The sequence below is a fragment of the Papilio machaon genome, chromosome 20, assembly GCF_912999745.1.
Source record: "Papilio machaon chromosome 20, ilPapMach1.1, whole genome shotgun sequence".
Lineage (NCBI taxonomy): Eukaryota > Metazoa > Arthropoda > Insecta > Lepidoptera > Papilionidae > Papilio > Papilio machaon.
In genome coordinates, this window is record NC_060005.1 from 1062360 (window position 1) to 1079165 (window position 16806).

General features: G+C 32.2%; 1 protein-coding gene across 1 annotated transcript; it reads right to left on the bottom strand.

The window, feature by feature from the left end:
* Positions 1–1809: 1809 nt before the first annotated feature.
* Positions 1810–5870, bottom strand: LOC106714662. The gene is made up of 6 exons (XM_014507762.2): positions 5384–5870; positions 4453–4756; positions 3057–3153; positions 2824–2931; positions 2119–2280; positions 1810–1851 (listed from the first exon to the last, which is right to left on the bottom strand). Exons 1-6 carry the CDS (start codon positions 5868–5870, stop codon positions 1810–1812), a joined length of 1200 nt encoding a protein of 399 aa, XP_014363248.2.
* Between the last annotated feature and the right edge of the window lie 10936 nt (positions 5871–16806).

Consider the following 16806-nt stretch of genomic DNA (forward strand, 5'->3'; position numbering starts at 1 on the left):
GTAGTCTGGTGTTTGAAATTCATATAAGTTGATGTTTCACAAATAAAATATAGTTTTCAAAAACCTATAATATAATTAAGTTTTCGGAACACATTAATTAGTGTTAAATTAAATACTTCTTCATAAAATTAGAAGAAATGTTAGTATGTAACACTTTAATATTCAATTTTTAAATAAATATTAATTAAATATTTTAAATCTCTACAAATTTCAGTCTCCAAATTATTAAATTAAATTCTCTTTGTAAGTATTATTTTAAGTTATAAACGTAACAATATTTAGGTCACCGAGACCAGTTTAATGAAATACTGAATTCGTGTTATATTTTGTGTAATAATTCAGACTTTGAAATAACCAAATGCGATTGTGTTTTGTTTGTTGAACAATATTTATGAATGTCCTGTTCCGTAAATACAAGCATAGTATAACCAGTTGAAATTGGTTTTGTTCAAAATATTAATACGATTTGAAACCTACAAATTCTGTTTTTAGTTGTCTCCCGTGTTTCAATTGTTTCAGGAATATTTGCTTCCTTTGTAACTTAAACCGTTAACAAATATAGTTATGTTTCAAATTGTATTCTTGTAAATCGTTGCTTCAAGATTTTAACTTGAAAAAAAAATGCAGAATTGAGATTTCGAATTTTGAAGTCGGTTCCGTAAACTCGGAAAAAAGAGTTCCCAAAGTAAATAATCCCGACGGACAAAAACTGAAAGATCTATATATATATAAAAGAAAGTCGTGTTAGTTACACTATTTATAACTCAAGATCGGTCGAACTGATTTAGCTGAAAATTCATGGGGAGGTAGCTTAGAACTAGGAGACGGACATAGGAACTTTTTTTTATCTTGTGTGTATTTTTTTATTCCGCGCGGACGGAGTCGCGGGTATAAGCTAGTGTTTTTATAAAAATGTGCAGTAGAATATTTGAAAGGTTTACTTTGTAAAGAACTAGTATGACCACAACAAGGCTATCTTCGTCAACAAGCTATTAAGGCTAGCAATCCATCTTGTTTGATATTTTAAAGTATTGTCCTCAAAGTAAATCAATCTTTTTAATATATTTTGATATTATATTTCTTCAAGAGTTTTAGAGTGTACGTGGAAATACAAACTTAACGAAATGTCTTCGAAAATTTTGTTAAATATTTTGTTTTTTAAATCTCGCTGAAATTACGCATAGATTTATAATTTAGTTTGGAAGAATACATATTAAGTTTTTTTTCCCGGACGGAGTCGCAGGCAACAGTTAGTTCAGCTATAATTAATGATACATTTTTTGCAAATAAATTAATAAAGAAATGAAAAGCTGAATGTAACACAAGTATGTGAATCCAATTTAATTAATAAAAAACCTTACCTGAAGTTTTCATCATAGACTTCTGTAATTAAATATGAGAAAAAAGTATATGTTACTAACATTATAAATTGCGAATGTTTAGATGGATGGATGTTCGTTTGAAGGTATCTTCTAAATGGCTCAATGGATCTTGATAAAAATCAGCACAGACGTAGAACATAGTCTGGAAGAACGCATAGGCTACCATGGCAGCGGTCGCTTCGTTATTTCGGGGAATTCTGGTGGCCGGTAGTTAATAAATAACATATTTGATAATCATAGTATTGAATTACGAAATAATTTGGAAACACAAAAGAAAAAAAAAACAGGAAATAAAACAAAGTATAAAGAATTTCAACATATTTTTTTTAATCCAAGTAAAATAATCTATAATTCAACGCAAATGTTGTACATTTCAACAAATCATGATGAAAAATACCGCACACATTTATTTCTGTTTTCATCTCAACTAATACATTACGGCAAAAAATGAATATGACAGTCGGAGAACCTGAAACATGTCATAAAAAAAATAATTTAACCAACATATTACTATGAAATATGAGTAAAAAAAATATCAACACTAACATATTATGAAATGGTGCTCTTAATATTTACATCATACAAAAATCTAACTAATATTGCGAATTTTCTCTGAGGAAAAGCTCAATGAGTAAAATAAAATTAATTTAAGCTAGCTATTTCTAAAGTATATTATTTTTTCAAGATAAAATAAAAAAAAATAGGAAAAAGTAAACTTTTCCTGTGATTTACTTACTGTAATGAAACTATTGTAGGACAAAAATAAGACGCCGAAAGCGGTCATGCATATCGGCACCTGACTTTGCTGCAACGTTATCACGACCAGGTTACGTAGACCCCTGCGCGCCCTGCTGTATTCCCAGCCGCAGTGGAAAACGGAATCCGAGATCAAAGACGCCTGTAGAAATGAAAGCTTTTATATGACGAATTAAAGTAATGTTATATAAGAAAAATCTAATCTAATCTCATATAAAACATGTCCGTAAATCAATCGAAGTAAAAAGATTTGTTGCACACGCAATCGTGTCATCATAGACAAAAATTGTATTAAGATTTGTGCAGCGCCCCTATCGGACATAAAGTACACCAATAATCTCGTAATAATTTTGAAATTTTACGATGACGATACTCAGGCGATTGTGACAAATATTCGTGATATGCCCACAGGTAATCCTGGTGTCGTTCAGAAGCTATATCTAGATGGTCCTTTAGATATCCCGGGACCCTCGCAGTTGCTTGAGGTTGACCACTGCTGGGGTTTTAGTGAGTAGAAATCTCAGAAAACCCTGCCATTACCCCGATAAGATAGGGTTACTTTTTTAAGGTTTCACCCCCGATATAAAAAAATAACGGACAGAGTACACCTAATACACAAATGCGTGCTTTATCGCTTCTCCGTACGATACAAACATTTCGATTTAAATTAAAAAAACTAACAAACCTCATGAGTGACGTCACCTCCAGACATCATATATGTTCCGTTTAGTAAAAGCACGCATGATATGAACATAAAATTCTTTACCAAAGAAGCTATGTCACGTACTGTTAACTAAAATTAAAAAATAAAATATAGTTCAAATTAAAAATGTCAATTATGTAATCCACATTTTTGTTTTCTCGTTATAGAACAATAACCTTTAACTGTATGAAAATAAGTCATATATTTCCACTAACCATTAGTTTCAGAAGACATATCACAAGCATTGATATACTTTCCACAACTTGTACTGTGTAAAGATTTCCAAGAGACGTTTGAATTTTTCGGGCACATCTAAAATAAATACATTATTATTATACTTACATATAAAATCCTTACTAATATTATAAATGCGAAAGTAACTCTGTCTGTCTCGCTTTCACGCCAAAACTACTGAACCGATTTATATGAAATTTGGTACACAGATAGTCTAGAGCCTGAGGAAGGACATAGGCTATATTTTAACGCGAAAAAGAGGTAAGGGGTTGAAAGTCGGGGTGAAAGTTTGTATGGAAGTATCGCATACTATCGTTTACCGAACCGATTTAAATGAAATTTGTGTACACAGATAGTCTAGAGCCTCAAAAAAACCCGAAAAGAAGGCTACTTTTTAACGCGAAAAAAGGGTTGTAAGGGGTGAAAGTGGGGGTGGTAATTTGTATGGAAGTAACCTCATTTTAACAGTTAGAAGCTTGAAACTTCTAAGGCTGTTAATTTGAAAGTAAAATAATTATCCCAAAAAAATGCTCCCCGTGAGATAGTATTTCACGCGGACGAAGTCGCGGGCACAGCTAGTACTTATTATACTTTGAAAACAATTTAATCCACCATAAATATATCTTTGAAGACGGTTTAAGTGAGTGCTTCTACGAACTAAATGTGTGTTATTTTTTTATAATATTTTCCATTCTACTTTTCAAAGGTTTCCAAGAAAACTCATCTAGAGTAGACTTAGTTTTACGTAATCCTATTACGTAGATTATAAATTAGAAAGTCTGTTCGTCATGGCTACAAATTACGTCTAATAATACAGGATGGAAAAACATCTAGTCTGTTCCCCTAGGTTTCTACAGCTGAAATATTTAGTGAATCGTTCTGTCTATTTTATTGTTTAAAAAGAATAAGCTAGATTACAATACACTTTGTATTGGAGCTTTTGGAAGTGGAAGTCAAAGATAATAATCTTACTAATATTATAAAAGCGAATGTTTGGATAAAATAATTTTTGGATGGTTGTTTGTAACTAGGTATTTCCAAAACGGATTAAAAGACCTCAATGTTTGGTACAGATGTAGAACGTAGTCCGGAAGAATAAATAGGCTACCTATGATCCCGAAAATGTTTACGGTTCCCTTGGGATACGTTTGCTAGATAACTTCTCAACGATTCGACATATTCAAATTTGGCACAGGAATAGAACATAGTTTAAAAAACGCATAGTACTATATCCTGTGTTTTTTTAAATTCCGCGCAGACAAAATCGCGGACAAAAACTAGTAAAACTAACAAACCTGACTGACCTTATCCCAATGTCAACTCCACCTTCATAGTATGTCTGCAGGTTTAGATGATAATGACCACTTATTAACTTACCTTAAAGCATCTTGATGTAGTTTAATTCCGACGGTAAAATTCCGTTCGAATAACTCATCAATTAAATCTTGTTTGCCCTTTGACAATTTTAACATTTTAATCCTACAACTGTTGAAATGAAGTCGAACTTCCTTAAATTTGTAACTTAGGAAAACTAAGGAACATATTGATAGAGAGTCGATCGAATACATGATAGCCATTAGGAACCACCAGTGGAATTGTACGAAGAATCTAAAGACGTTAACTGAGATACCGGAGTTTTCCTGATACGGTAAATATGTAACTTCAGTACGTATTGGTATTCCTGCAAGAATAATTTAGATTATAACTACTTTGGAATTATCAAAATTTCCGTAGTTCATATTTCACGTCCAATCTCCATCTTTTATCCCCTTATTTACTAATAAATCTTAGCATTATGTGTTTAATGCAACAGAATATTTAGAGATAAGTTTTCAATGTCTTCAATTTCAATCATTAACATAACTGATTTTTCATTTGCTTAACATAACGTTATTTCTAATCGTTGGTTTCTAAGACCAAAATATCTGTATAAAACAGAATAAAGATAGTAATATGTTTTAAACGAGTATTTTTGGGCTCAGAAACCCACAGTAAGTTTATCAGGAAATGAGACATCTTTAGCTGTAGAAGCTATAGAAACCATCAAAAAGATTATCAGCAACATTATCTCACAAAACAAGCAATTTGATTTCTCTTCTAAAAAAAAATATAGTAACTTTCATCATAAATAAAATAAAGCCCTTTTTTCTGAAATTAATTGAAATTTACACGTGCTAAAAATTATAAAATGTCCCTAATCACAGTGTGCCTCTGGCATAGGCCTCCTTTAAAAATTTCTATTGTTTTCTGTCTTGGGCGACTCTCCTAAAAAACTTACCCTCTTGAAATAAAAAAAAGGAAAACTTACCCTCTTGTAAATAATTTTTAATGCCCTCGATCGTCGCGCTTATTAGTATCACAAAAATATTGATAAGCAAACAGGTGCAGTAGAATCTAGCTCGCTTCACAGAACGTTTATCAAGCGTTGGCTGATTATAAAATTTCTCTTTCCTTTCCAACAACATCTTCAACGTATCCATTATTTCCCTTCGTTTTATATAAAACACTAATATTTTAGCGGCTATCGAAGGATGCGCGAAACTAAATAAAATCAAATCCCCTTTTTCTTTAACATTTAAATCTTTCCGAAGATATGATAAGAATTCGTTTATAATCATAAGAAATATAAAAGCATTTGCTATTATTACCCATGATTTGTATATAATCTTTTGTATGATATTATGTTTTGTTTTTTCATACCAAAAATCTCCTAACCCAAAGTAATATAATAAATGACAGATTATTTTTAAATAATATTTTTGCGGATGATATTCCTTCAAATTATTGACCGTCATCATTTTAACAGAAATATCCTAAGAATGACTAAGCTTAGTTATTTCACTGTCTTTTTATACAAAATCGTTAATTGATTATTTTAATTGGTCGATCACATTTAAATACTTTTTTTTTAAATACTTCATAATCAATTTTGATAGCTTATATTTTTTGATGATTACTTTAGTTTTCAAAAGTTATAATAGTCTTGGAAAGTAATTTGTAACTTTTTAGTCGTTAATTTTTTATTTTAATTACGATATTTAGAATTTAAGTTCAGTTCGAAATTCGATACGTAACTAACTACATAGAAAATTAACAATGAAACGTGACATGATTAAGAAAGACAACTGAAATGACGGCAGATAGATTCATCAGCACGACGAAAACTGTTTGGCCTACCCCACATAGAGTGGGTATAGACAGGTAGATAAAAATTATTAATTTAAGTATTTTTTTATTTGTTACTACATCTGCGTCAGCGCAAAAACATAAATTTAAAAAAACTTTATATGGTGCGTGCATCAGCTGCCTATCCGTCAAGTCCAGTCAAAATCGGTCCAGGCGTTCCGAACATACAGACAGAAATAAAAAAAACCTTCAAGTGCGAGTCGGATCCCGCATCGAGGGTTTCGTACAAATCTGAAGGTATATAAGTAAATTTTTACGGTTTCCAGAATTTTCTCTTTATCTGTGTTATAAGAAGTTGCTTCAAAAATCACAATTTCAAGATTTTGAATTCACGGGAAGTACTTTGAAAATTTGCTGAAATTTGCGGCATAAATGGCTGTATCTTTTGATTACGTTGGCTTAGAAGTTTGATTTTTTTCACAGTTCCAAGCGATAATAGACCTGAGTATTTTTTATATTTGATACGAATTTCAGCTCTATAACACCACGCGTTCCTAAAAAAAAGGGTCTTGACAGCAAACGGACGGATAACTAAGTAATCCTATAAGGGTTACGTATTTCCTTTCAAGGTACTGAACCCTAAAAACTGTTCCGTAAATGTAGATACTTAAATTACAAAATATTTGATAAGAGTATGTATGTATGTAATGTATGGAACATTTAGAGTTAGAGAGCGGTTGAAATTTATGCAATGGCTCCATTGTAGGGACTATATAACGTCATTAAGTATGGCAGTTTTATGATCCACATTTCATTTACTTGCCCCACAACGAAAAGAATTCAACATAAATCTAACTCGATATATCTTTTAATGGAACAGTTTTGTTAGAAGTATTATCGTTTAATTTACATATATATATAAGGATGGATGTCTTCTTTTTTATTATAATTAAAATATCAAATTATTTAAAAATTACAAATATCTAATATATAAAATTCTCGTGTCACAGTTTTCGTTCCCGTACTCCTCCGAAACGGCTTGACCGATTCTCATGAAATTTTGTGAGCATATTCAGTAGGTCTGAGAATCGGCCAACATCTTTTTTTTCTTTTTTTTTTTAACTGCGCGCGGACGGAGTCGTGGGCGACAGCTAGTTTTTATATAAAAGATAATAACTTTGGTATAAATTCAATCGTAACACGTTACAAGAAAAGGTGTAAAGGCGATAAAGAATTAAATTTATAAATAAATCACAATTTGTAATAACAAATTTTAATTAAAAAATAATATACAAAAATATTGAATAATTAAAATTAAATTTTCGAAATTTAAATAAAGAAGCTTATTTATATTAGAATCTCTATAATCCTCTAGAATTATTACTTCTAATTTCCATTTAAACTGTTTCGTAATAAATGAAAATAAATACTTTTATAATTAAGTGAAATGGAAAAAAAAATCATTCTATTTCCATTAATTCCATCATACCAACGACGACTGCTCTTGTTGAAATAATTTGCATAATTTTCCACTATGAATGCAATTTCATTTTTTCAAATTAATTGTTACTTTTTACTGGAAGTTACTCAGATTATAATTTAAAATAAATTATACATTGAATTTAACGAAAAGATTTTATTTCCAATCTTTTTAAAAATACATGTTTATATCGGAGAAATTAATTAACATTTTTTTAATTTATTAAAAGTATAACATATTCAAAAAAGTTTGTAATAGTCAAAGAAGTTATTTTAGAGACTGATTCCTAAACATATTTTTATAGTATTACAGTTTTGCGGTTCGTGCTTAAATTGAGCTTAGCGGCGTCAACGGGTGGTATACGAGTGGGCGCCGTCGATTCAACGAAAGAGTGATTTTATTAAAGTGTTTTAATGGAAATCTAACTCTACTTACAATACAATATTTCTCTAGACCAATCGAAGTGAAATAAAAGTTGCAAAATCTGTGACTCATATGACAATTACTATGACACTAATCCTAAAAGCCTGGCTCAAATCACTTTCTCAACTAAGCTATGTTTTAATCCTACTCAGTGAAAGGGAAGCTATTCGATCGATATATACTGACCGGAATTTGCAGATTGAATTGAATGACAAATCGATTAACGGATTGAGATGGCGTTGAGTTGCAATTCCCTTTAGATGAATGATATCGGAACCACTTTATTAAATAAATTTTAAGATGTTGTATGTATTTTATTTTACTTTTAAAGAATTAGTTTAGCTATTCAAAGGGGGAATGCTGCCAGTATCTTCGGAACCTTGCCTAAAGGGACTCCTTTTAATGATATATTTTAGCTTTTATATTATATTTAAGATAGTTGATTACATTTATTTAGTTGTATATTTTTTATTTTTACATTAAATAATTAGTATCTCATGTATATATGAATATGAATTGTAATAAAATTTGTATGTCATAAAACTTTATGAAAAAAGTAAGAGGCAATACTAAATTTAGAAATGTGTATATCTCTCATTTACATGATATAATTTAAAGTGAAAATACATATCTGTAAACTATTTAATTTGGAAACTCTACATATTTCAAAGTATTGACTATAAAGCTTAAACATAAAGAAAGCTGTGATAAACACGTACAATAAATGATGATAAAATTTTAAGAACTACCAACAAATAAGACACGAGCTTCTATAAAAAAAACGTCGTTTAACCAAAGAGAGTACGGAACGAATTTAGCACTTACAAAACGGTAGAGTTAAAAAAGAAAAAGATGCAAATGGTTTCAACATCCGGCGTAGACAGTCAATGGACGTATAAACGATGCTAGAGTCGGAGATAGCAGCGTGTTTAGGTACAAGCTAGGTGTTTGAAACGTGGTTTAAACCTTACCACAAGTGAATAGTGAGGACGTTAATATTTCTACTAGCGCGGCCGTCGTAAACAACAGTCGTGCGGATATGTGCTAAGTGATAAAGAATTGTTCAGAAACACACGACTAATGCATAGTGGAAAAGAGGTTTTAGTAATAGCGTTCAAGAACAATTTCATCTAATACAATACACATATTTATTTCTACTACTTGAAGATAGGCAAGAACAATTTATTTAAAAAGAATGGATAGTGCTCAGTTTCTATATTTCATTGTGTTTATTTTTTGTGTAGACTATTTCGTTTTATATATTAAAGGACATTTTGTACATTACATTTATGTGAGGAAGGACCGGTCATTTACATCGTAAAAAATGTGATGGGTCAAACATTTATTAGGAAAACAAATTGATATACATGGCTGGTGAGCTTTTTGTTGCTGTTTTTACGATATGATATAACAAATAAAGTTTTACGTTACGACTCTCATGCGATATGTAGGATTCCCGGCGATATTAATCGTATTCTGTAATAATAATAACATTAAGATGAATAAATTTTCGCTTTTAACATATACATAATTGGTTTGAGTAATAAAATTTAATACCAGTTATGACAAGGAATAAGCTAACGTAACCAACTTATTTTTCTTAATTTCTAATTGTTAAAAATATTATTAGGTGGCAAGTAAGCAAACGGTTACCTCAATTCGTTGTTATGACGAAGTGACCGCTGCTCATTTATATCCGAAGCTGTAGATGCGTTGCCTAACTTTAATCAACAGAGGATGCACAGGAAGAGGATATTTCATCTACCTGTGATCCCTTCCCTCGCCAAATCCACTTCCCCTTCCTTGTACGAAAAGTGCGGACAAGGGTCCTTCCCGTCCTAACTTTAGTTCAGGAGAATTAAAGTGAGATCTCCGGCACGCACACGGAATTTCTCCCACTCGATTTTTTCACTGCATATATAAATTTTCCAGCTAAAGTGGATGATAAAGACAACGTGTATGTTTATATTTGTTTAAAATAGTCAGTAAATTAATTATTGTCAAACAAATTTACACTAAGCGCCACCCTTAGTGTATCTTTAAATATTCTAAGTATCACAGTATATAATAGTATTTATACATAAAATAAAGCTATATACAAAAATTCTTTAACCTACTTTTACTTTAGTATACTATGTGTATTGTGTACATTAGGGTGGCCCAAAAAAATAAAATTTTTGTTTTTTTCGATTCTCGTGTGAAAATATGTGAGTTTACTAAGTAGTATTAGTATTTAGTAGTTGAAAGTAAAATTAACTAGATTTAATTTAGTTAACAATACTATTTAGTTAAAAAAAAAATCAGGTCGATAATATTCATATTTAGAGGTAGCTCAAAAAGATATAAAGTATTTACCTTGGAAATTTATAAAAATTCGGAGCGACCTTTAGAAAATAAAATTTTGACGTCAAATTTTCAGAATCTTTATATTATTTTACACTTAAAAAGATGACATGACGAGAAAAAAAAATTAAAACAAAAAAATCTGATTTTCGTCAATTTTGGAATTTTTCAAAAATTCTGAGCGACCTTTTAAGATTTTTTTTTTAACCTGTCCTTTGGTGGAGGTTCTTAAAACATAGTAAACTCACATATTTTCACACGAGAATCGAGAAAAACGAAAATTTAATTTTTTTGGGCCACCCTAGTGTACATGTAACAGTGTTACGGAGCGGAACAATTGCGGTTTCAATTTAATTTTCCAGTTTTAATAGCAAAAGGAGATAAAGAGAGTTAGCGACGTGCAACTTTTGTAAAACTGTTATTGTTTCCAGTGCTTTGTTTACTTAGAAAACTTACATACTGTAGTAGTTTATGCTATTTTCTGAATCAAAGAAACCATACTGGTAATTAACGACATTGTACTTATAATCTATATATATAAAAGAAAGTCGTGTTAGTTACACTATTTATAACTCAAGAACGGCTGAATAGATTTGTTTAAAAATTGGTGGGCAGGTAGCTTAGAACCAGGAAACGGACATAGGATAATTTTTACCCCGTTTTCTATTTTTTATTCCGCGCGAACGGAGTCGCGGGTAAAAGCTAGTTAATAATATAAATACTAGTTCCCTTATTCATAATGGTCCGCTAACTTAAAACAGCTACAGGGCGTTATTTTTCATTCTGACTCAGGTCAATAGAAGAAGATAGAGTGAGAATTAGCAATGCTTTAAGTTCGATATCGACCCCCAAGGGATCGGTATCAACCACTTTGGGAATCCCTGGCGTAGCGGATAACGAAAAACCATTTCTTTTAATTTTGTCTGTCTATATGTCTGTCCGCAAGGCAACGTTTTTTCCGAACCAAAACTGCTGAGCCAATTTTGACAAGACTTTGTTGGAAGCTTATGTACGTCGGAATATTATAGACTAGTTTTTGGAACGAAGTTCCTTATCGCGCGTTGTGAAAGGGGGCTAGACGGAAAAAATTCTTACGAAAAGTTGTAACGACACTTTTTGCTATAGTAAGTATGTTAACGACGAATGAGCGCTACTTCACCATGGCAACGACGTGACAATATATAACTAAAATTCATAGAAATAAAATGTACTTCTTGTGAAGACTTAAGTTTTTTATTCATAGAATAAACATTGGTTCCTTCACTAATTAATCGAAAGAAACTTCGTTCCATCCGGGTGTCCCTTGACACCTCTCAAGTTTTTTTTAATAATCACTAGTTTTAAAATATTCCTAGTTCTATCTAAATGGACGAAGATTCCAATCGACTGGTGACAATGTTACCCGTTCGAAGTCGAGACTGGTTTGATAAAGACTAGATATTGTATATTTGATTATTTCATTTTGTGTAAATACAATACATTTACAGCTAAAGTGACCATAAAATATATTTGCGTTACAATCGTCTGGTGTCATTGAAAATTTTTGTATCAATGTTTGTATAAAAATGTAGTTTATTTCCGTCGCAGACAGTCAGTGCTCTGTAAACGAGCGTCTGTGTAGAAGTTCTGCGGTTCTTTACATTTTATTGACTAAATTCAATGTTCTACTCTAAGACTCATCAGCTCACTATATGTGTCCACTGAGGGGCTCGGAGGCTACCCTAAGTTAGTGTTGACTAGGCCAAAGTCAACCAGTAGTAGTCGCTGGCCTAGTGCGCTTTGACTTCACACATTATCTTTGAATTTCTTTGCAGATATGTGCAGGTTGCATCATGTTTCCTTTTAAGTGTCGTATAGATGTACATATGTAAATCGAAAATCGAAAAACACATTGGTAAATGGCGGGATTCGAACCTAGGACCGGAAGTCAAATTCAAGTGCTTAACCTCTGAGCCACCGATGCTCAAATGTTTCTTCTCTAAAATATAATTTGTATAAATATCGAGGATAATTAAAAAAAAGTCTTAAGAAACTAGATTTACATCTTGTTTCGTTGATGAAGATTTTAATTTACAAGTGTTATAAACTAAAATTAGCTCACCGCGAAAAACCCTCGACCCATTTCCGAAAACAAAAACTTATTCTTTTAACGAAGCAAAAAGTCAACTAAAACAAGTACTTGAGACGTTTTCCTACTTATTAAAACACTGGATGTAGTTCTCAAAGGAAAAGACAAAAATGTACAAAAATACAAGGCAGCAGTATTTCGTAAATTCATATTGAAGTCGTGATTTTTTTTTTTGTAATTTGATTAAATGAAAAGTACGTTAATAAGCTTTGTAGGTAAATTTAAAATACAATAATATCTCATGTTTAAATTTTAAAGTCCAAAATTCATTGTGGCATAGCAAAGAACTTTGATTTTACAATTTTTAGGGTTCAAAATATAAAACCCTACATTTTTAATCATATACCTACAGTACGGAACACTCGGTGTGCAAGTCCGACTCGCGCTTAGTCAGTCTTTATTTTATTTTAAGGCGATTTATGATTCATTTGTACCTTGTAAGTTATTTCACATTATTTAATTAATAGCTTTATTTGAATTTTTATATCCCTTGCTATTTTTGTACATGTATTTCAAACCTCATTCAATGCATCAGAAGAAAAAACATTACTAAGCTTAAACTTTTATAATTAGATATACTTTAGTAAAAAGTGAAGTTTCGGTGGCTCAGGGGTTACTTGACTTGGTTTTGAGTTCGAATCCCGCCATGTACCAATGTGTTCTAAGATTTTTGATTTACATACGTACATTTATTTATGTGATGCAACCTGCACATATCTGTGAAGAAATTCAAAGATAATTGTCAAGTCAACCAACCCGCACTAGGCCAGCGTGGTTGACTATGGCCTAGTCACCCTTAACTTAGTCTAGACTCCGAGCCACTCGGTGGGGACTTTTTTTTTGTGTGACTGAGTAGTCATTGTTTGCACTGTTTGGACGGGCGCAGATGGCGCTTAGCCTACACCTCGTTTAAGAGTAACTAGGCTCGAGGGCTCCCTCGAAAGCCTCGGTTCGGGCAGTTACTTCATTAAATGGTAGGGACGTATAGTTAGCTGACAGTATAGTGAAAAGTTCGAAATGGTCTATATTCGTACTCATATTGTTTCACTAAAATATAAAGAATTTGATAGTGATTAGATGTAGTTTTAAGAATAAAATATATAAAATAATACCAACGTTAACTTTGAAAAATATCGTAGACATTTCCTTTGTGTACTCATACATTACACTAATGCTCGGTAAAGTCAAAAGATTAATGGCGTACTATATATTGTATATGTCCACTGAGAAAATTTGTTCCGCCTCCGCTCGTTTCGAAATTTACTAAGAAAATGCCCCGACTTTAGTGAGCCAACAAATATTCTCAACATAAATCTATATATATAAAAGAAAGTCGTGTTAGTTACACTATTTATAACTCAAGAACGGCTGAATCGATTTGACTGAAAATTGATGGGCAGGTAGCTTAGAACTAGGAGACGGACATAGGAACTTTTTTATTTTGTGTGCATTTTTTTTATTCCGCGCAGACGGAGTCACGAGTAAAAGCTAGTATATATATAAAAGAAAGTCGTGTTAGTTACACTATTTATAACTCAAGATCGGTTGAACTGTATAGCTGAAAATTGATGGGGAGGTAGCTTAGAACTAGGAGACGAAAATAGGAACTTTTTTATCTTGTGTGTCTTTTTTTTATTCCGCGCGGACGAAATCGCGGGTAAAAGCTAGTATATTATAAATCTGAATGTTTGGATGGATGATTGTTTGTAGTTATTGGGTTGGCAACTAAGTAATTGCGGATTTCACTCATACATGGCTTAAGTTGAATTTTTAGGTTTGTAGACGTAGTACAAATGTAAAACAAATTTTGTTATTTAATAGTTGGAAATTCAGCTGTCAATCAGTAAAAAAAGTTTTTTGATCGGTTGCGTAGTTTTAGCTTGGTCTTCATTGAAAAATGGAAAATCAACAGGAACATTTAGTCATATTTTGCTTTTTTATTTCCGCAAGGGGAAAAACGAATTGCAAGCTCACAAAAAGTTATGTGCTGTTTATGGTGACGAAGCCTTAAAAGAACGGCAGTGTCAAAATTGACTTGCCAAATTTCGTTCTGGTGATTTTTCACTCAAAGATGATAAACGCGCTGATCGTCCAGTTGAAGTTGATGACGCCCTAATCAAAGCAATAATCGATTCGGATCATCACAGAACAACACGTGAGATTGCAGAGAAGCATCATGTATCACATACATGCATTGAAAATCACTTAAAACAACTTGGCTATGTTCAAAAACTCGATACATGGGTTCCTCTATATTGAAAAACTAAAGAAATTAAACAATGCAGTTGAAGAAAAGCGGCCCGTCTTGGCAAATCGAAAAAGTGTTGTACTCCATCATGACAATGCAAGGCCACACACATCTTTGGTTACTCGGCAAAAATTATTGGAGCTTGGTTGGGATGTTTTGCCACATCCACCATATAGTCCTGACCTTGCACCATCGGATTACTTTTTGTTTCGATCTTTACAAAACTCCTGCAATGGTTAAAATTTCAATAGTGATGATGAAGTCAAATCGTACCTGATTCAGTTTTTTGCTAATAAAAACCTGAAGTTTTATGAACGTGGGATTACGATGCTGCCTGAAAGATGTCAAAAGGTCATTGATGAAAATGGGTAATACATTACAAAATAAAGTTATTTAGTTCCATGAAAAAATTGTCTTTGATTTTTTATAAAAAAATCCGCAATCACTTAGTTGCCAACCTATTATTTACGGAACGGCTTAACTGATCTCGATGAAATTTTACATAGATGTAGAGTATAGCCTGAAAGAACACATAGGCCACTAATAAAGTTTTTTTACATATATAACTTCAAAATTTCGTGGTTTTTACTAATATACTATTCGTAAGAAACAGGATTCTTACCACGATTAGGCTGTTTGAGCTGTGAAAGTTTTTTTAAATCCGACGCGGACTACTACTTAACTACATTGGTTCTCTTAACCACTAATTAAAAACTGCGCAGTATGGATCGTAGTTATAAATTACTTGTTATTTTCACTAGTAATCCGTGGTCATGGTATTTCTTCGTTCGAATTGGTTTATTTGAAACGTAGCTGATGCTTTTTTGCGGGAATACTTATTCATATTTTACATCTATAATTATGTAACGACACTATAGCCTTAAGAAGTGTAGGTAGAGATTTCGATATTTTTATAAGATAAGGGAGCATTTTCATTTAGCTTCCAAAATAATTTCAATTCTGAAACACCTCTTTCGTTTCCACGTTGACATTTCTCTGCATGTATTATTTATTTAGCTTAACTTTTCTTTTGAAGCGACAATTTAAAATGATTCAATAAAAACTACTTCAAAGTATACTTAAACTGTCATAAAATACTACGAACTTTTTTAAAAATTAAAAAAGAAACAGTTATCAAGAGAACGTGTATTTGCTGCCAAGATTTCTTTGCGAGGGCCGCAGTAATCGCTTGGCGTTATGCCATTTCAAGCAATGTTCACTGCTGTAACACTTTTCCTTAAGCATTAATCGAGTTTAGTTAAAAATAATTATGCTATTATATTATTGAAATAATAGACAAAAAATATGTTGGACAGTTCATCCTAGATAAATAAAGCTGTATATAGTTGCTTGGAAAAGTAAGAATTATATATTAAATTAAATTAATAAATAACTAGAGTCACGCAGCGATTCGAAGTGGGGTTTGTCCACCGATAATAAAAGTGGTTTTTTTTTTATATCATTAGGTGTCAAACGAGCAAACGGCTACCTGAATTCGCTGAAATAGCAAGGCGACCGTTGCCCATAGACATCCGCAAATGTAGATGCGTTGCCCACCTTTAATCAACGGAGAAGGGGACGCACAGAAAGAGGATATTTCTCCTTCCTTTGCGTCCCCTCTTCCGCCAAATCCACTTCCCCTTCCCATCCTTTACTATTAAGAAAAGGATGGGAAGGGTAAAAGGACTAAAATTAGGCCTCCGGTACCAAACTCATCAGACGAAACGCGGAATTGCTTCCACTTCACGCCTGTTTTCTGTGTGGTCGTGGTATTTCACCGGTCGACCCGGCCAATTCGTGCACCCAACAAATATTGTTGTTGCGGGATCTACCACTGTTAAACCGTTGTTCCACTGTTCCACAAACACTGTTTCCACTTTCATTGTGCCATCTCGACTCAGTCCTGGACTTGGATTTCCCTGAGGTTTTTTTTCAAGTTGACCATCCCAAGTATCAGATATAAACAATGTGAAAATGTAATTA

What these genes read in the sequence shown, in the direction of transcription:
- LOC106714662 (XM_014507762.2), bottom strand. Translation starts at nt 5,870, where the DNA reads ATGACGGTCAATAATTTGAAGGAATATCATCCGCAAAAATATTATTTA. An exon ending in TAAAAATTATTTACAAGAGG is followed by an intron (nt 4,757 to 5,383) that starts GTAAGTTTTCCT and finishes TTATTCTTGCAG; the next exon opens with GAATACCAATACGTACTGAA. An exon ending in TATGTCTTCTGAAACTAATG is followed by an intron (nt 2,932 to 3,056) that starts GTTAGTGGAAAT and finishes TTTTAATTTTAG; the next exon opens with TTAACAGTACGTGACATAGC.